This window comes from Palaemon carinicauda, chromosome 15 (genome assembly GCF_036898095.1).
Source record: "Palaemon carinicauda isolate YSFRI2023 chromosome 15, ASM3689809v2, whole genome shotgun sequence".
In the NCBI taxonomy this organism is placed as follows: domain Eukaryota; kingdom Metazoa; phylum Arthropoda; class Malacostraca; order Decapoda; family Palaemonidae; genus Palaemon; species Palaemon carinicauda.
The window spans coordinates 77,658,493-77,679,068 of NC_090739.1; the positions used below are offsets into that span (position 1 = coordinate 77,658,493).

The 20,576-nt window shown below is 43.2% G+C and overlaps 1 protein-coding gene across 1 annotated transcript in view; it reads right to left on the reverse strand.

Moving 5' to 3' along the window:
- Window positions 1–20,576, reverse strand: part of LOC137654683 (methylmalonyl-CoA mutase, mitochondrial-like) — a 169,604-nt gene that overhangs the window by 64,761 nt on the left and 84,267 nt on the right. Inside the window, exon 12 of the mRNA XM_068388559.1 lies at window positions 3,680–3,826. Coding sequence (XP_068244660.1) covers window positions 3,680–3,826 — 147 coding nt within the window. The remainder of the gene's footprint in view (window positions 1–3,679; window positions 3,827–20,576) is intronic.

Genomic DNA, 20,576 nt, shown 5'->3' on the forward strand with positions numbered 1-20,576 from the left:
TGGTCGTGCACGCGCGCCAATTTGGTCGTGCGCTCTTGCGCCAAACTGTTGGTAGGCGGAAGGGAGCTCGTGCGCGCACCTTTTTTGCGCTTGTGGAGCACATGAGCTTGTTCGCGCACCTGGCGTGCATAAGGTTGCTTGCGCGCAGTGTGTTGTTCGCGCGCATGGCGCACCACAGGATGTTCGAGCGCATGGCGAGCAACAGGATGTTCGCGCATATGGCATGCCAAAGGATGAACCCGCGCGCCATGATCGCCATTATGCTTGCGCGCAAAGTCGGTCGTGCGCGCGAGAGCTCTCAGGTTAGTGAGAGAACTCACTGCTACGCTCACCCGAAGGTTCACGATAGCTTGTGTTGTGTGAGCGCGAACAATCAACACAACGAGAGTTTGGAAACTCTCTGTCATAAAAAGAATGACTCAGGTCACGAGAACCCGAAAGATCAGTGTTGCGCGAACCCGAAAGATCAGTGTTGCGCGAACCCGAAGGGTCAGCGCAATGAGAAACCGAAGTTTCCCTGTCACTAAACACCGAATCGGAGTGACTAAAATTACGAGAGCCCAAAGGTTCTCCGTAACTAATGTTACAAGACCCCGAAGGGTCAGCGTAACGAGAAACCGAAGTTTCCTTGTCACAAAACACCGAAGTGTCAGTGACTAAAGTTACGAGACCCCTAGGGCTCAACGTAACTGATGTTACGAGACCCCTAGGGCTCAACGTAACTGATGTTACGAGACCCCGAAGGATCAGCGCAATGAGAAACCGCAGTTTCTCTGTCACAACACACCGGAGTGTTAGAGTGACTAAAGTTACGAGAGCCCAAGGGTTCAGCGTAACTAATGTTACGAGACCTCGAAGGGTCAACGCAACGAGAAACCAAAGTTTCCCTGTCACAAAACACCGAAGTGCCAGAGTGACTAAAGTTACGAGAGCCCAACGGTTCTGCATAACTAATGTTACGAGACCCCGAAGGATCAGCGTAACAAGGAATCGAGGTTCCTCTGTCACGAGAACCCGAAAGGTCGGCGTGATTGATGGCACACGTTCCCGAAGGCTCAATGTTACCATCGTTACGAGAGCCCGAAGGTTCAGCGTAACTGAAACCGGAAGGTTTCGAGCGGAGTCCCGAAGGACTCCTACTGTCCTGAGAACCAGCAGGATCAACATGACGAGAGCCCGAAGGCTCAAACGATCACGCCAGCCCAAAGGGTGATCGAACGAGACCCCGAAGGATCAAGGAGAACCAGCAGGTTCAAGGAGAACCAGCAGGTTCAAGATAGCACCTACGCATAAGAGGTTTGTTCTCCCGAAGGAGAAAGTCGCTTAAGAGAAGGCTCTCGCTCCGCCCCTGAAGGAGAACCATAAGCGTAGAGATAACCTGCTTCGGAGAAAGCTCTGCCACCGCCCCTGGTGGATCAGCAAGCTCCTACAAGTTATTTCTTGCGAACGAGAGGGAAGTTCTCCCGAAGGAGATCGCCTAAGACAAGCTTTCTACCAGCTCTATGGGAATAAAGCGTAGGTGTAAAATATCTCTCTCGCGAACGAGGGAGAAGTCCTCCCAAAGGAGGACATCACCAAAGACAAGCTTTCTCCCAGCTCTATGGGAAAAAAGCGTACGCTTAACAATCTCTCTCTCGCGAACGAGAGTGAAGTCCTCCCGAAGGACATCGCCTAAAACAAGCTTTCTCCCAGCTCTATGGGAAAAAAGCGTAGGCGTAAGAAACTCTCTCCCGCGAACGAGAGAGAAGTCCTCCCGAAGGAGGACATCGCCTAAGGCAAGCTTTCGCCCAGCTCTCTGGGAAAAAAGCGTACGCTTAACAATCTCTCTCTCGTGAACGAGAGTGAAGTCCTCCCGAAGAAGGACATCGCCTAAAACAAGCTTTCTCCCAGCTCTATGAGAAAAATGCGTAGGCGTAAGAAACTCTCTCCCGCTAACGAGAGAGAACTCCTCCCAAAGGAGGACATCGCCTAAGGCAAGCTTTCGCCCAGCTCTATGGGAAAAAAGCATACGCTTAACAATCTCTCTCTCGTGAACGAGAGTGAAGTCCTCCTGAAGAAGGACATCGCCTAAAACAAGCTTTCTCCCAGCTCTATGGGAAAAAAGCGTAGGTGTAAGAAACTCTCTCCCGCGAACGAGAGAGAAGTCCTCCCGAAGGAGGACATCGCCTAAGGCAAGCTTTCTCCCAGCTCTATGGGAAAAAAGCGTACGCTTAACAATCTCTCTCTCGTGAACGAGAGTGAAGTCCTCCCGAAGAAGGACATCGCCTAAAACAAGCTTTCTCCCAGCTCTATGAGAAAAATGCGTAGGCGTAAGAAACTCTCTCCCGCTAACGAGAGAGAAGTCCTCCCAAAGGAGGACATCGCCTAAGGCAAGCTTTCGCCCAGCTCTATGGGAAAAAAGCGTAGGCATAAAAAATCTCTCTCGCGAACGAGAGAGAAGTCCTCCCGCAAGAGGACATAGCCCAAGTAAAGAAGGAACATCAAGTTGAAGGTTGACAGCGAATGCTATCTCGTAATGAGGGCAGCTCACGAGCTACCACATGTGTACTACGTCGCTGTTACCTGTGAAAAAAAAAAAAGTTATTAATTACAATTCATGCTCCGTTGCACAAAATACACTATTCGGGGAATAAGTCACCTTCCTTGTTGAGAACCTGCCTTGGGACAACAACCTTACGGCGGAGGCAGTTGGATACGATGTCAACAGCACTAAAGTTACACATATCTAACAACATATATTTCCATTTATACATATATACACTCAAATATATGTAAGATAAATGAAAACACACAAGAAACCAAAAATAAAAATAAACGAAAAACATCAAGGCCAGTCTTTACAGGAGAGAAGGACAGCATGTCCGTCCTCTACCAAGCCAAAAAGTAAAGTGGTTACTCAGCCGAGAGGTGTGAGTGAGCGGGGTAGCCAGTCTACCCCACCCCCACCCGCTAACTAGCGGAGGGGGTAGTTATCCCTCACTAAAATTATCATGGCTCGTCTTTCAGCTGCGCCGAAAGTAATACCCTATTATAAATAGCGAAGGTTTGTGTGTCAGAACAAATGAAAGAATGTGGCAGAATGAGAAGCAAGTACCTAGGTGACATTGTCTCCAGTATCAATATTGATTCTCAGTGATGATGCATCATTGATTAGCAGATGAATTCAACATTTAAGGTGATACAATGTGCCCGTGCTTTTCACATTGATACGCTAGCCCTGAAGCAGGGAAGACAATATTTCTTTGATGTTTTATACAGTATTGGATTCTCTGTTCTAGCTTTCGACAGGAAAGCACTTTTTCTTCTGTCAAAAGTCCTTTTTAGAAAATAAATTTCTCTACCTTGCTTGCTTGCTTCTTTTATTGCTCCAACCAAAAATTGGAAACTGTTCTTGCGTGGGCAGCCCCTAGAAACTATTTTACTAATTTCTCATTAATTGTACCACATCTTAATTCCACAAATTAGATATGTAAATGAAATGCTTGTTAATGAATAAGCTCAATGGGAGTATTTCCTAACTAATTTATTAATTCCCTTAACTTAATGAAAAAAAACTTGCTTAAAACATGCATCAACATTATATCTCTGTCCTATAAAGTAGGCTTTACTGAAACAATTACTTTCAAATCAGTAACCTGTCATGAAAAGAAAAAAATATTTAGATGTTTAGTTACATTACCTGGAACAGTGGACCCACATCAACATCAAAGCCTAGATCAGCAAATCCTGTTGCAATAACTTTAGCTCCTCTGTCATGACCGTCTTGGCCCATCTTGGCAACCAGAATCCTTGGGCGACGTCCCTCCTCCTCAACAAATTCTTCAATCTTTGATGTAAAAAAAAAAACAAAAATTATACAGGTAATCCTTAAATTATTCTAAAAAATAGTTAGCTCTTCATAAGGATTTTTGTTTCATAGGTGCCAAAACATTTTTATTTTTATTTTTTGGCTGATATTGGTTGCATTAATCCTAAATTGCTTCTTAATCTTTCAAATTATTGATAATGTCAAGTAATAGCATGCCAAGGCCTTTCCTAAATATTCCAATCATATTTTCTATAAGGAAATACTGTACTGCACATGTTTCACACACACTCATACACTGTACCAGTTTTGATTTTTTATCTTATCACGTGCTCTTCCCTGAACTGTTAATAGACCAAACTATTATCATGACAACTCATGTTTTAGTATCCTTGAATATTTTTGACATTCTTGCTCGCAAGTCGCTGTATATAAACTCGATGATTGTTTAATAAAGTCTGGTTGCATTTGTCTCTCAGTTACAACCTAACTGCTCACTCATACATTGGTGACCAGCAGATTGTCCGCTCTCTCCCTGCCTGTCACACCACTGATGTGCCCTACTGTTTGAAGATGCCGCCCACCAAACCTGCCTCTTTGGCACACGCTACCTCAATGAAACTACCGCCCTTCGCCAGCAGAGAACCGTTTACCTGGTTCTAGCATATTGAAGTCCAGTTTTGCATCAAGGGCGTGACTAGGGTTTCAAATTTTGGGAGGATGTCTTCGTACTGAGATTCCGGGAAAAAGTTCATCTAATACAGGGATCCCGGGATTTCCCTGGATGTCTATTTTTAATGAATTGCATTTATGACTCATTTTTGTTAATACTACTCTGGCTTTTAACCAAATAATAATTGTTTTCAAGTATAGGGTAGTGCCATAGCCACTGTACTATGGTATTCCATTACCCTTTTACTCAAGTTATCTGTATGATGGGAGAACACTTGTGCACTTTACTCTCTTTCATTTTTTCTTAACTAGCTGTTCACCCCGCAAAGGCTCTGCTGACTTTTCAGTTGGAGTGATAATTTGTCATTTAATAATTAATCATAATTTGGAATTGTATATATATATAATATTAATGAAAGTAGCTCACAATGTATAGTATACTCTAAAGAGTTCTTCATAAATGCTGATGTTTATAGTCAGGGTGCTTTACTAAAGGCAGCTCATTCAGGAATTAGTCATTAATTGTCCGTAAAATATATGTACAAATTTAGTAAAACACCGTATAATATTATGTATATGCTTATTGGTATTTTCTTATATTATTTCTTACTGAAATGTTAATCGAAATGAAAAAATAATTTGAATACATTCAATTATATATTTTTCAGATTTTACAAAACTAAAATGAATACATTTTTTTGCAGTTGATAGCATAACAAAATGAAAAACATAATTTAAATCAGTAATAGTAAAATTAAGGGCAATGTCTACAGGTAATATTTAGTACAAAATTTGTAAAGATTTTCAACTTGATAATTTACCATTATTTCTTGCAGTTGATAATATACCATAATAAAATTAATAAACATTAATTTAGAGAGAGAGAGAGAGAGAGAGAGAGAGAGAGAGAGAGAGAGAGAGAGAGAGAGAGAGAGAGAGAGAGAGAGAGAGAGAGAGAGAGAGACCCCAAGGGATAATCTCTCCCACACACGCACACACACACGCATCATTGTGTTACATCATCATTAACAACATAATCATCAACAGCAACTACTACTACTGGTAGTAGTACAGTCAATCCTCTAGCTACAAAAGAATCAACTTACGAAATGTTCACTTTACGAAAGGAGACGCGTAGAATTTTATGACTCGGATCACGAAAAATGTTTCGGACAACGAAAGGCGGTACGGAGCAGGAGCCAGACCATATCGGAAACGGATTTTAAAATTTGTGCGCCGCCAGCCCATAAACTCATTACCATCCACCTGCATTGCCATTGGTTACCTCCCTACTCGGATGCTAGTTACCACCATGAGATCCTGCTCTCCTATTGGTCAACATCTACTGTACTGTATCCCATCGTGCATCTACGCATTGGCATTCCTATGTCTTTTCGTTCCGGCAGTGGTATCGTACGCATTAACTTAGTGTTTGTGATCTCTCTTTTGTAACAATTTTACCGAACGTACTGTTATTGTGTGTGATACTTACGATACCTCATTAGCCATGGGTCCCAAGAAAGTCGCTGTTGTCAAGGGAAAGAAGAGGATGATGCTTTCCATGGAGATGAAGATGGAAATAATCAAGAAATACGAGGCCGGCATGCGGTTAAGTGTGCTCGCGAAGGAATATGGCTGAAATCCATCTACGATAGGAACGATCCTGAAGTAGAAGAAAGCTATCAAAGCAGCAACACCTTCTAAGGGCGTGACTGTTTTCTCCAGCAAGAGGAGCCACCTCCACGATGAGATGGACGGACTGCTGCTTGTTTGGATAAGGACAAAGAAATGGCTGGCGACACTATCACCAAAGCGATAATCTGCCAGAAAGCCAGCGCCATTTTCAGTGATCTCGTGCATGCTCAGGCCAAAGCCGACGCAGGAGAAAGAACATCAAAGCAGGAATCCCCAGAGTTCAAGGCTTCTCGCGGGTGGCTTGAAAAATTTAAGACGCTCAGGCATTCATTCGGTGGTGCGTCATGGGGAAGCTGCAATCTCGGACACGAAAGCAGCCGAAGCCTTTGTTAAGAGGTTCTACGAGTTGACTGTCCGGGAAGGCTATAGTCCCCAGCAAGTCTTCAATTGCGACGAGAATGGGCTTTTTTAGAAAAAAAATGCCTCGTCGAACGTACATCACGGCAGAAGAAAAGAGGCTACCTGGGCATAAGCCTATAAAGGACAGGCTTACCCTTGCACTCTGTGCAAATGCCAATGGGGATTGAAGGTGAAATTCCTGCTGGTGTATCACTCTGATACTCCTCGAGCCTTCAAGACCCACAAAATCACTAAGGAAAATCTAAACGTGTTGAGGAGGGCTAATGGAAAAGCCTGGGTAACAAGACAATTGTTTGTCGAGTGGATAAATATTTATTTTGGCTCGACTAAGAAAAAGTATTTGGAAGAGAAGCGCCTCCCTATGAAATGCCTGCTAGTGCTGGACAATGCCCCTGCTTACCCTCCTTCCCTCCATGAAGATATTGCAGCACAATATTCCTTCGTCAAGATTCTCTATCTTCCACTAAACACCACCCCTCTCCTCCAGCCCATGGACCAGCAAGTGATTTTCAACTTTAAGAAACTCTACACGAAATATCTCTTCAAGAGATGTTTCAAAATCATTGAGAGCACTAACCTCAGCCTTCGTCAATTTTGGAAGGAGCATTTTGATATTGTCATATGCCTCAAAATGATCGATCAAGCTTGGCAGGATGTTTCGAGGCGCACATTGAAATCTGCTTGGAAGAAGCTGTGGCCTGAAGCCGTCTCCGCACGAGATTTTGAGGGCTTCCATGCAGACCAAATTGAAGACGATTCTGGAAATGTTGACGATCCTGAACCTGATGCTCAATCTGAAGTTGCCGAGATCGTTACACTCGGGAAGTCCATGGGTCTGGAAGTTGATGAGGCTGATATTGATGAGCTTATCCAGGAGCACCAAGAGGAACTTACGACAGATGACCTGAAAGAGTTGGAGGCCATGCGAGTGAACATCGTTCAGAGTACAGTGGGGGGAGGATGACCCACTGACAACGACAGAAATTAAAGAGGGTCTAGATGGCTACTTTAAAGTGGTGGCTCTCGTAGAAAAGAGACACCCAGAAAAAATTCTCACATGTCATGCGCTTGAGTACAGTACAGTACTGTAATGAAGTTTGCCCGAGTTATTTCAGGAAAATTTTAAGAAGCAGGCAGTAACAAGCTTCTTTGGACAATTATTTTAGTAAGAGGCCTTTGGTAGAAGCAGACCAAGCGCCAGCTAAGAAACGAAAGAAAAGTGGCAGTGATGAAGAAAATACATAATGTAATTAAATATAGAGAAGAGAAAATGTAAAGTAAAAAAAAAAATAGAAAAAGACAAAAAAGAAATTTTATTTTAAGTTTATCGTAAGTTAAGTGTTAATATTTCCTGCCATTTGTAGATGCCTTTCCTAAAATTAAGTGTTAATGTTTTCTGTCATTTATAAATCTGTTTTGTAAAGTTAAATGTTTACGTTTTCTGCCACTTGTACGCAAACGTTTTCCGCCGTTTTCATCTTCCTCTACCGCACCGCACTTCTCTCTCGGACATTGCCTCACTCCAAAGGTAAGGTTCCACATTTTTGTTACAGTACTTTATTTTTACTGTTTGCTCTAATTAAACACTTCTTTTTCAGAATATTAATGTTAATTTATTATTAAATGATCAAAATACAGTACTTTTCATATATTTAGTACTGTTTAGCGGCGAATATCATTTTCATAATCATTTAATGTGGTGTTTTTCTAGTGTCTGGAACAAATTAGGCAACTCACTACATGAAAAAATCACTTTACGAAAACTCTTACAGAACCAATTAATTTTGTGTTGTGAGGCATCACTGTACTACCACCATCAGTACTACTACCAATACTACTGCTACTACTACTACCACTATTAATACTACTACTACTACTACTACTACTACTACTACTACTACTACTACTACTGCTAAAAGGAAGTCCATTAAATTTAAATTCCCAATAGTTTGTCCCAGGAAATCCCAGGACAATGAGAAAAATCCCAGGATTGTTTAACCCTTGGAAAATGGCTAGGATCCTGGGAGAGAAACCCTAGGTGTGGCTTAGTCAAGCACCAATGTAGACTATGTTCTTGCAGCAATCCCGAGGACACTTTCCCAGAAATCTCCGATTGGCTTTATGAGCAAGGGGACACCCCAATAGAAAACAACCTCCTCAAAACATACCTCCTGGACCAGTATTCGCTATCGCCAGCCACTCGTATAGCCAAAATTTTTCAGCTCTCTCAACAACCGTTTGTGGACCAAAAGGCGTCACTCGCCCCTTAGGGAAATGACCAGTATCACTCGCCTGCAATCTGACCAAGATGGCTCTCCTCGTGTGGTGAACCTACTTCGTGAATTTTGGGAACGACGTTTACCCGAATCTGTATGCGCTGCCACACCCGATGTCGATATTTTCCCCATGAAGGACCTGATAGCCGACGCCCTTATGAACAGCCACTTCACCACCTTCAAGACTTCCATCAATGCCTCCACTCTTGATGAAGAGGAAAACTATCCAACATCAACAGAAGCTAACGTGAATGTGGTAGGACACAGATGACTAACACGTGATGTGCCGGAGCAACGAAAAAGCCGCCCACCACCTGCTCATGCTTCAACCAATGACCTCTACAGCCTTTTACTGATGCCCATTGGCTGCAATTATGCTACTACTTCTCCAGATTTGGGGCTGCTGCTAAGAAATGTGTGAATGATTGTCAGTGGCCAAAATATGTGTAAGTTGGCCGTCACTAATATTTTCTTTTTATATGGAGGTACGGGCGTGCAATTCTTGGTAGACACAGGTGCTTACCGTTCTCTTCTAAGGTAACTCTCCAGGACACGACATAGTCTGTCTAAATCCCCGTGTGGGAATTACAGGCGTTTGAACATGCACACAGAACCAGATCACTACCTCCTTCCAAATATCACCAACATGACCTCTTACTTGCACAAAGAGAAGGTTTTCTCCATGTTCGACCCCCTGAAGGGATATCATCATGTGCCTATGAACCCAAAAGACATCCCCAAGACTGCCACCACCACCCCCTTCGGTACATATACCTTTAATTACTTCTATTTTAGCCTTCGTAATGCTAGGGCCACTTTTCAACATCTCATGGATGGCATCTTAGGGGACCTCCTCTTCTCTGTATGTTACGTGGACGACATACTTGTGTTCTCTTCCTCCAAAGAGGAACACTTCCATCACCTACGCATCATGCTTGACCACCTACAACAGAACGGCCTTGCGGTACGACAAGTATACCTTTGGCCCCAACAAAATATTGTTCTTAGGGCACCATATCACTCCTAAAGGAGTCCACTTCCACCCTGAGAAGGTATCAGCCATTCAGAACTTCCCCAAGCCCTCCATTGTCAAAGTACTGCAAGAATTCTTGGATATGATCAACTACAGTCGGCCCTCATTAATCCCGGGTTCTTGCTTCAGTTTCAGTTTTTCGCCCTTAAGAATGCAAAACCTACATAGAAAAAACTATTATTCAAGAGAAAATTTCACGCTTTGCGATGATATCAAATAGCCCAAGTTCCTTTATACTGGAAGCACTGCACACCACTACCTATCTCTACAACCAGCTGGTCCCAGCTCTCTCTGTTCAGTGCATATCCATTTATTGTGGTAAAAAATTACAGCTATATTTGAAATAAATCAGATTTTGATTAAACTGGTGTTTCACTTAACTGTACGTATCCAATAATAATGCATGTAATATTCACATTTTAGTATCGTATTTATCATTAAAAACATAGCGAATTATAATCTCATGCATTGTTTACATTCAAATCAGCTGATCAACCCTGCGTAGTCCATTGTCAACCTCAATTTTCGGATCAAATAACTTCTGTTGAAAATTAATTGAATGCGCTGGTTTTGAAACAATTATAATATTTGTGTTTCTAGTTATTACAATAAGCTGTATTTCTGTCTAAGAAAGTATAGATATAACATTCTGTGCAAGAGACAACACGTCAGAAGTTGCGTCATGCTTCAAGAAAACACGTAGGCTACGAGTTGTCTGAACGAAAACACCAACACTTACAGTAAGTACAGTTAAGCTGTACTATAGTAATATTACTGTACATATATTATAGTAATATACACTACAGTATCAGTGAGTATTAAGTTACAGTACAGTATTACTTGATAGGAACAACTCTTGTTATACAGAACAGTAAGGGTAAGGGGATGACAACGACTCGGTAAAACTTTACCATAGCACAATACTATACTGTAACCTTACTGTGTCTAGTACGTAATGTATATGTACGTACATGTACTGTACACTGTACATATGACTATAAACTGTTGTAGAAACCAAATTAAAACTATATCAGGCAGTATTTACTGTATTAATCATCAGCTCAGGCACCCACTCGTGGCAAGGAGCAGTGACTTTTTAAGTTAGGAGTTAGCCCACCCTAGTGCAGCATTTATTCACGAAAATTCCCTTTTCATGCCTGTGTCTGTAACCTAACTATTGCGAAGAAGGAGGGCTGACTATATTATCACCGTTTCCTGCCAGCCATCGCCACCACTCTTGCCCCCCTCTACGTCTCCCTCTAGGGCAAGCCAAAAGAAATGAAGTGGTCTCACCTTCGCGAAGCGGCCTTCTGCAATGCAAAGAATGCCTTATCAACCGGTGGTGCTCTCATTTCTCCCGTGCCACATGCACCGCTCCTTCTCTCCAACGATGCCAGCGACATTGCTATTGGTGTAGTACTCGGGCAGGTGGTCAACAACTAACACCCACCTACCCTTTGGCCTTCTTCAGTAGAAAACTGTCCAAGGCAGAGTCCGGCTACTTTAACTTCGACCGCAGTCATTTTCGTGGCGCCACTTCTTGGAAGGTACGCTTTTCGTCATATGAGCGGGCCACATGCCTCAGGTGCACGCCTTCACTTGACAGTCTGATGCCTGGTACGCCCGTCAATGCTGACATCTCTCTGCCCTAGCTGAATACAATTGCACCCTTCAACACATCCCTGGGAAAATGAATCCCATTGCCAATACCCTGTAAAGAAATACCTTGGTCCTAATCTCCTGAGATTGGATTACAACGCCTTAGCAGAAACCCAACAAAAAGATCCAGAGTACCAAGCATGTAAGACATCCTGCACATCCCTCCGTTGGGAAGACGTCCCCTTTTATGACTCCAACACCCTCCTCTGTGATGTCAGTACAGTAATGCCTCACAGCACGAAATTTATTCATTCTGGAGTGGCTTTCGTGAAGTGATTTTTTCGTGTTGTGAGTCACATTTCACATGCAAATTGCCTAATTCGTTCCAAACCCTACAAAACACAATATTAAATCTCATAATAAAGTTAGTGTAACCACAATGAAATACTGTACAGCCAAATACATTTGAACCATTCAATATACCTAAACTAACTGTTAATACCTGTAAAATGATATTTTAATTATAAAATAAATTTTTGAATATACTTACCCGGTGAATATATAATAGCTGCTGCTCCAGCGGCTCGACAGAAAACACACACAAAAACTCGCGAGCGATCGCTATGAAGGTTGCGGGTGTGCCCACCAGCGCCAACTATCGGCCAGATACCGCATATACATGTAAACAGACCCAATTTTTCTCATCCCGCTGGGTCTCTATCGGGGAGGAAGGGAGGGCCTTTAATTTATATATTCACCGGGTAAGTATATTCAAAAATTTATTTTATAATTAACATATCATTTTTAAATATTTAACTTAGCCGGTGAATATATAATAGCTGATTCACACCCATGGTGGTGGGTAGAGACCAGAGTTAATTAAGTTTACAGCGTATATGCTTAGAGTTTTTGACAGTTATATCATAACAAAACCCAAATATATAAAGGTACCTGGTAAGGAAGTTAACTTAGACGATTACTCTGCCTTATTAGTCTGTCTTCCTCACGAAGCCCAGCGATCCTCTTAGGATGCTGAAAGATTCCCAGGAGCTGAAGTATTAAGGGCTGCAACCCATACAACAGGACCTCATCAAACCCCTAATCTGGGCGCTCTCAAGAAATGACTTTGACCACCCGCCAAATCAACCAGGATGCGAAAGGCTTCTTAGCCTTCCGTACAACCCAAAAAACAATATTAAAATCATTTCAAGAGACAGATTAAAAAGGATATTGGAATTAGGGTAATGTAGTGGTAGAACCCTCACCCCCTACTGCACTCGCTGCAACGAATGGACCCAGTGTGTAGCAGTCCTCGTAAAGAGTCTGGACATCTTTTAAGTAAAATGACGCGAACACTGACTTACTTCTCCAAAAAGTCGCGTCCATAATACTTTGCAGAGATTTATTTTGCTTGAAGGCCACGGAGGTTGCTATAGCTCTAACTTCGTGCGTCTTAACCTTAAGCAAACATCGGTCTTTCTCATTCAAGTGAGAATGAGCTTCTCGTATTAAAAATCTGATAAAATATGACAAAGCATTCTTTGACATAGGCAATGATGGTTTCTTAACTGAGCACCATAATGCCTCAGATTTACCTCGTAATGACTTAGTACGAGCTAAATAGAACTTAAGAGCTCTAACAGGACATAATACTCTTTCCAGTTCGTTGCCTACGATCTCTGATAAGCAAGGAATATCAAAAGATTTAGGCCAAGGACGAGAAGGCAGTTCATTTTTGGCCAGGAAACCAAGTTGAAGTGAACAAGTGGCTTTTTCTGTAGAAAAGCCAATGTTCTTACTGAAGGCATGAAGTTCACTGAACCTTTTTAGTCGAAGCCAAGCACACTAGGAGAAGTGTCTTGAGGGTGAGATCCTTCAGGGAGGCTGAATGTAATGGCTCAAACCTGTCTGACATGAGGAACCTTAGGACCACGTCTAAGTTCCATCCAGGAGTTGCCAAACGACGTTCCTTAGAGGTCTCGAAAGACTTAAGGAGATCTTGGAGATCTTTATTGTTGGAAAGATCTAAGCCTCTATGTCGAAAGACCGAAGCCAACATGCTCCTGTAGCCCTTAATCGTGGGAGCTGAAAGGGAGCGAACCTTTCTCAGATGTAAAAGAAAATCTGCGATTTGGGCTACAGAGGTACTGGACGAGGACACAGATGCTGACTTGCACCAGTCTCGAAAGACTTCCCACTTCGACTGGTATACTCTAATGGTAGAAGCTCTCCTCGCTCTTGCAATCGCACTGGCTGCCTCCTTCGAAAAACCTCGAGCTCTTGAGAGTCTTTCGATAGTCTGAAGGAAGTCAGACGAAGAGCGGGGAGGCTTTGATGGACATTCTTTACGTGGGGCTGACGTAACAGATCTACCCTTAGAGGAAGACTTCTTGGAAAGTCTACCAGCCATTGAAGTACCTCGGTGAACCACTCTCTCGCGGGCCAGAGGGTAGCAACCAACGTCAACCTTGTTGACTATCTTGAATGGTGGGAATGCATATAAGTCCAGAAGAGACCAATCCAGTAGAAACGCGTCTATGTGGATTGCTTCTGTATCTAGGACTGGAGAGCAATAGATTGGTAACCTTTTGGTCAATGAGGAGGCAAAGAGGTCTATGGTGGGTTGACCCCAAGTAGCCCAAAGACTCTTGCCCACGTCCTTGTGGAGGGTCCATTCCGTGGGTATCACCTGACCCCTCCGACTGAGACAGTCTGCCAAGACGTTCAAGTCCCCCTGGATGAATCTCGTCAACAGGGAGATGCCTCGATTTCTTGACCATAAGAGAAGGTCCTTTGCGATCTCGAGCAGCGTGAAGGAGTGTGTGCCTCCTTGCTTGGAGATGTACGCCAAAGCTGTGGTGTTGTCTGAGTTGACTTCTACCACTTAGTTTCGAAGAAGCTTTCGAATATCATCAAGGCCAAGTGGACTGCTAATAGCTCCTTGCCGTTGATGTGCATGCTCTTCTGACTTGAGGTCCACAGACCCGAGCATTCCCGACCGTCCAGGGTCGCACCCCAACCCAAATCCGACGCGTCTGAGAACAACACGTGGTTTGGGTTCTTGACTGCTAGGGATAGTCCCTCTCTCAGACTGATATTGCTGTCCCACCATTTCAGGCATGCCTTTACTGGTTCGGAGACTGGGAATGATACCGTCTCTAACGTCTTGTCCTAGTTCCAATGAGAGGCTAGATGGAACCGGAGAGGCAGAAGGTGTAGTCTCCCTAGTGAGACAAACTGCTCCAGGGATGAGAGAGTCCCTACGAGACTGTTCCAACTCCTGACTGAACAAACGTTTTCTTTTCAGCATTAGTTGGACTTCGAGCAGGGCTTGTTCTATTCGGTGGCAGACGGAAAAGCCCGAAAAAACTGGACTGCGAATCTCCATCCCCAAATATAGAATAATCTGGGATGGGATCAGTTGGGACTTTTAGGTTGACCAAAAGTCCCAACTCCCTGGCCAGACTCAACGTCCAATGTAGATCCTGCAGACAGCGAAGACTGGACGATGCTCTGAGAAGCCAGTCGTCCAAGTACAGGGAGGCTCGGATCCCCGATAGATGGAGGGATTTTGCCACATTCCTCATGAGCCTCGTAAACACGAGAGGAGCAGGACTGAGGCCAAAGCACAGGGCTCGAAACTGGTACCCCACATTCCTGTAAACAAACCTCAGAAACGGTTGGGAATCCGGGTGTATAGGAATGTGGAAGTATGCCTCCTGAAGGTCGAGAGAGACCATCCAGTCGCCTTCCATTAATGCTGTCAAGACAGCCTGGTAGACTTCATCGTGAAATTTGTCTTGACAATGAACACATTGAGCGCACTTGCCTCTTACGTACTCCTGCAGTGAACATGGCTGCCAGATCATTGGAGCCATCCCAGAGGGACTTGTTCCTGCAGAGAACGTGGCTGTCTGATCATTGGAGCCATCCCTGAAAGCCTTGTTTATGCATGACATAATTGTACAGCAAAACTTCAAACGCTCGAAAAAAAAAAACTCCTAACAGGAGATGGTCTAGCTCTGAAGTCGACCATAAAATCTTGGAGCGTCTCATGGCCAGGCGCCAGGGAGAGTCTATGAGGTTTGAGAAGTCTATCTGGGCAGAGGCAGGAACTCCCAAGCCGAGAACTTCTCCCGTGTCATATCAGACTCTCGCTCTATAAGCCAGCTTAAAAGTAGGGAAAGCAAAGGCTGTCTCCCCCAAACTCCTCCTGGTGATAAACCAGTCGCCTAGCAAACGTAAAGCTCTCTTAGAAGAGCGAGAGAGCACTAGCTTATAAAACAACGGCTTCGAAGTAGCTAGGCCTAGTGTAAACTCTGACGTTTAGGCGAACGAGGAGCAGCAGTTACAAAAAGATCCGGACAAAGATCCTTAAAAATCAGCATGATTTATTTAAAGTCCATAGAGGGCTGAGCAGCTTTAGGCTCCTCTCCGTCTGACAGAGTCCTCAAGGGAATATCAGTAGGAGGGGGAACAGCAACTTCCTCATCTGAAGGAACCTTGTCCGACAATAGCCGAGTCTCAAGCAAGGGAGAGACCTGCCGTGGTGGCAATGCTTGACAAACAGAGTCCACACGCAAAGGAGCAACAGTAGCAGTCAAGGACGCTATGTCATGTAACTGCTTAAAGGACTGACCAGCAACAACCAACAGGTGCGGGAGGACGCTGGACGTCAACTCGAGACTGCCTTGACTGCCTAGACTGAGCAGTCAAAACAACTCTTGACTGCGGTGCTTGACGCTCAACGTCAGAACAAGTCAACTTCGCTGGTTGGCGAACGTCCTTAACGTCAACAAGAGCATGCGGCAGCGGCTGAACGTCCATAAGCGGCTGAAAATCAACACTGGACTGCATCGAGTGAGGCTCTACAAAACGTGACTGACGTGACTTTGTAACGTCAACGTCAACAGGACGAGCAAAGGTTCGTTTGGGCGGCTGACGGCCAGGATCTCGATCAGCTAAGCGGCGAGGATCATCGTGAACCTGCTCAGCAGAATAGTCCTCCATAAGAGAGGCAAGCTTATTCTGCATGTCTTGCCGTACAACCCATTTAGGATCAACGGGAATGGTTGCGGTAAGAGACGAGGGTAACGTCTGTGACTGCAAAACCTTGCCTACAAAAAGACTCTCGGAGCCTGTGTTACGCTTTTGTTTAGGCGGCGAGCAGTCTTCCGATGACTGCATAGGGTCAGAGCTGTCCTAATAGTTAAAACCAGGACGCTGGACCTGTCCTGAAAGGACTGACTTTCGCTTAAAGGGCCTCGAAACCTTGTTCCACGGTTTCTTATGCGAAAAGCCTTCGGATGACGAGGAGAAAATCGTCTCGCTCGTCTTATGGTAGGGGCGGTGTTGATGAGACACGCCTGAAACCATAGAGGGAACGTCTGTTCGCTGATCAAGTCCTCTCGAACCCATAAGTCGTACGACATTACTTCTCCCCTGGGCTTGGGAGCTTGCAAGAGGTCTCGGAGTAGGCGAACGACAGGCACGAACAGACGAACCCTCGGTCGCAACACTGATAAATACTTTGCGCAATTATCACTTTATCACTACGATTTTCTGTTTTGCACTTATTTCACTGAAATCGAATTTTTTAACAATTCACATTAGGTATGAATAAAACTGATTTCTACCTGAAGCACGCAATTCTACCCTCATCAAAAGGTTATAATTGCGAAATCAGTCGTATAATGTAAGCACATTAATACAAGCAAAAAACAGTAAACATATTTTAAGATAAAAAGATCAGTGGCTGGGAAGGAGACTAAACACTAGTTCATTCAAAACTACGTTTTCAATCTCTCACCGTACAGTGCCTTGGGACGAGAATAAAAACTAAAAACGTTTTATCCTTTCTCCCCGTACAGAGACTAGGGACGAGAGTAAAAAACTGACTCGAGAACAACGTTACTCGCTTGGGACGAGAATAAAGATCGGAACGTTCTCTCTCCTCTCTCTCTCTCCGTCTCTATCTCTCTCTCTCTCTCTCTCTTGATTTCGCACCGAAGAGAAGAGCCCACTTACCTTTCGTCAATAAACAGGTTATTTGACCAAAGGAAAAAACTGAAAGGTTTTTCAATTAAAAAGTTCCTTTAAAATAGTATTTAAAACATTTAAGCTTTGAAAGAAGAATGAACAAAACGTCAGAATCGATTTACTCTTTCTGCAAAGTGAAACCGTGATACTCTCTCTCTCTATCGTAACGATAGAGCGCAAACTGCGTAGCATAAATAAACTAAACGTTAGTTCATCTTTGAAACAGTACGAAGACTATTCAAAGAAAATCTTTCATAAAATATCTACTAAAAAATATTCATTTAATAAGTTTTAAATCATTTGCTCTGTAAAAGTTATTTACGATTGAAAGGGCTCAACGTTGTTTAACTTCGGTTTCCAAGTTAGGACCGCCTACTCTCAGGAAAGGTCGCATATAAACAAATCATTAAAATTTATCTTGATGTTTATTATAAATGGAAAGCTAATCGAAGAGGCCTAATAAAGGCGGTTGAGATATAAAATATATAGAGGAAAATCTATAATTAATTTATAACGTGATAAGATAATTGCTAAAAGCCTAAAACACACTTCCGTACTAAGGGAAGGGTCGGCCATTTAAAAGTCAAAGAAAGTCCAAAAAACAATCCAAAGTCATCAAAAATTAAATCTATCCAAAAACGAGTTCAAGATTTAAGTTGAAGATAAAACACCTGCACTGCGAAAGCTCAAACCAAAAGGAAGTACTTCACCAAATATGTTGAGAAAACTCCAGGTTATACAGCGAGTATTGATACGTCTTGTCGTTAAGGCCGACAGAGAAAAAATTGGGTCTGTTTACATGTATATGCGGTATCTGGCCGATAGTTGGCGCTGGTGGGCACACCCGCAACCTTCATAGCGATCGCTCGCGAGTTTTTGTGTGTGTTTTCTGTCGAGCCGCTGGAGCAGCAGCTATTATATATTCACCGGCTAAGTTAAATATTTAAAATTAAGTAGTTACTACAACATAATGTAATAATAAATGGAAAATAATACAATACATACAGTACAATACTGTACATATACTAAATATACAGTTCCATATGTACTGTACTATTATAGTTACCCCTATTAGAGACTACAGCTTCATTTTCTATTGTCTCAACTAATTTTCTTCAACTCTTTGTGATGGGTGACTATTTTACTCTCAGACTGGCTGGCAAATCTCTTTTCTTAAAATGAAACATTTTTTGTAAAGTGGGTCATAAAAATATTCGCATCTCGTTTCGCAGCTTGAAAATTTTGTAAGCAGTGTTTCGTGGAGAGAGGTATGACTGTACTGGTAGACCAAGACCATGGATACCTGCTCCCAAGCACCGACAGGTGTTTAATTTTATTCATGGCCTTTCACATCCCTCGCGCCGTTCTACTGCACCGCTACTCAAGACAAAGTTCATTTGGCATGGCATTTCTAAGGATAATAAGGATTGGATTCGCGCCTGTACTTCAAGCCAAACCTCAAAAGTACATTGACACATGGATTCAGGAGTGGGCACCTTTCCTCAACCTCTGCATTGTTTTTCCCACATTCACATCAATGTAATAAGAACCCTACCCACATCACAAGGGCATCGTTACCTGTTTACCGTTATTGTCCGCTCCACTCGTTGGCCTGAAGTCATTCCCATGGAAACTGCAGCATCTGCCTCATGTACATCTGCCTTACTCTCAGGGTGGATGGCCAGATTTGGTATCCCTGAGCATATTACTTCTGACATGGGTGCCACTTTCACTTCTCAATTGTGGACATCATTAGCAAATCTCCTGGGTATCACACTACATCACACGACAATCTACAACCTTGCTCCCAAAAGAATAGTTGAACGTTTTCATTGCACAATCAAAGCAGTTTGATGTCCCACTGCAATGACTCTAACTGGTTTACTCAGCTTCCCTGGATCCTCCTGGATTAAGAACCACACCTACAGAAGCCCTGGATGTCTTGGCAGCTGAAATGTTTTATAGTGACCTGTTGGTCATCTCTGCCCAATTTTTTTGCCTACAATCTCTTCCGATAATCTCCGGCGCCTACATCATGTTGTGGGAAAATTTACTCCTTGCCACTAGACTTACAAGCACCCAGCGAAGCAGCACATATCGACAGATCTACACTCAGCAACGCATGTTTTCCTGTGCAACGACACTAGCAAGCTCCGCTAATGTCCCCTCGTGATCCGTCGTACTGTATGCAGAAAGCATTCTTAATCAACATTCATGGCAAAGAAGACTGGGTCTCCATTGATTGCCTAAAACCTGCATACATTATCTCCTGCCAGATGACTGTTTATAACCTCAATGACTGCTTAATAAAGTTTAGTTACATTTACCTCACCTCTCAAGTTACAATCTAACTACTCGCTCGCACAGTAGCATCAAGATGATATCGGGAGAACCTTGGGAAATGATTTAACTATATCTGCAATAAGATTATGGGCAATTCATAGATGATAAAATAATTGCCTATGTTCCAAAATGCTTTTTCATATTTAATATCAGGCATAAACAAAATAATAATGCATATATATCATTTGGAAAGATTTTTAACAAAACATATTTCTGGGGCGGCCTGTGACGGCCGGTGAGAAAGGTCCTTCCTTATACCTTTCCTAATATAAATCTTCCAAATATACTAAGAGAAAGATAAAAGCATGGAATGCAGAGGTTACAACCCTCGCGCGAACACCTTGTAGGTGTCGTGTATTAAACAAAGGCGTGTGAAAAACCACTATTCACAGGTTGTCTTCCATTTAGATAATCCCTTCATAAATGGGGAGGGCCGTGACAGGCTCTAGAGAACATAGTTTATCTCCCCAACGACACCTACCATGCGCGCCCTCTAGGACATCCTTCTGATTTTGGACTTGCAAACAAGTTGAGTTTTTTGGGCACAGTGTTTTTTCGAAGAGTTTCTCGTTATTTCAACATGACTGACGTTGCTACTTCACCCTTACCAATGTTAAGTACCATAGTTTGTTTTGGCAGCTTTTGGCAATACCGGGCATTTGTTCCGTTTCCAATATGGTGGTTTTTAGTTTTGGAAGCGATTGTCCTGCCGAGGTATCGGCAGCCATTTTGGGTTATGTTCGCTTCGGTAAAT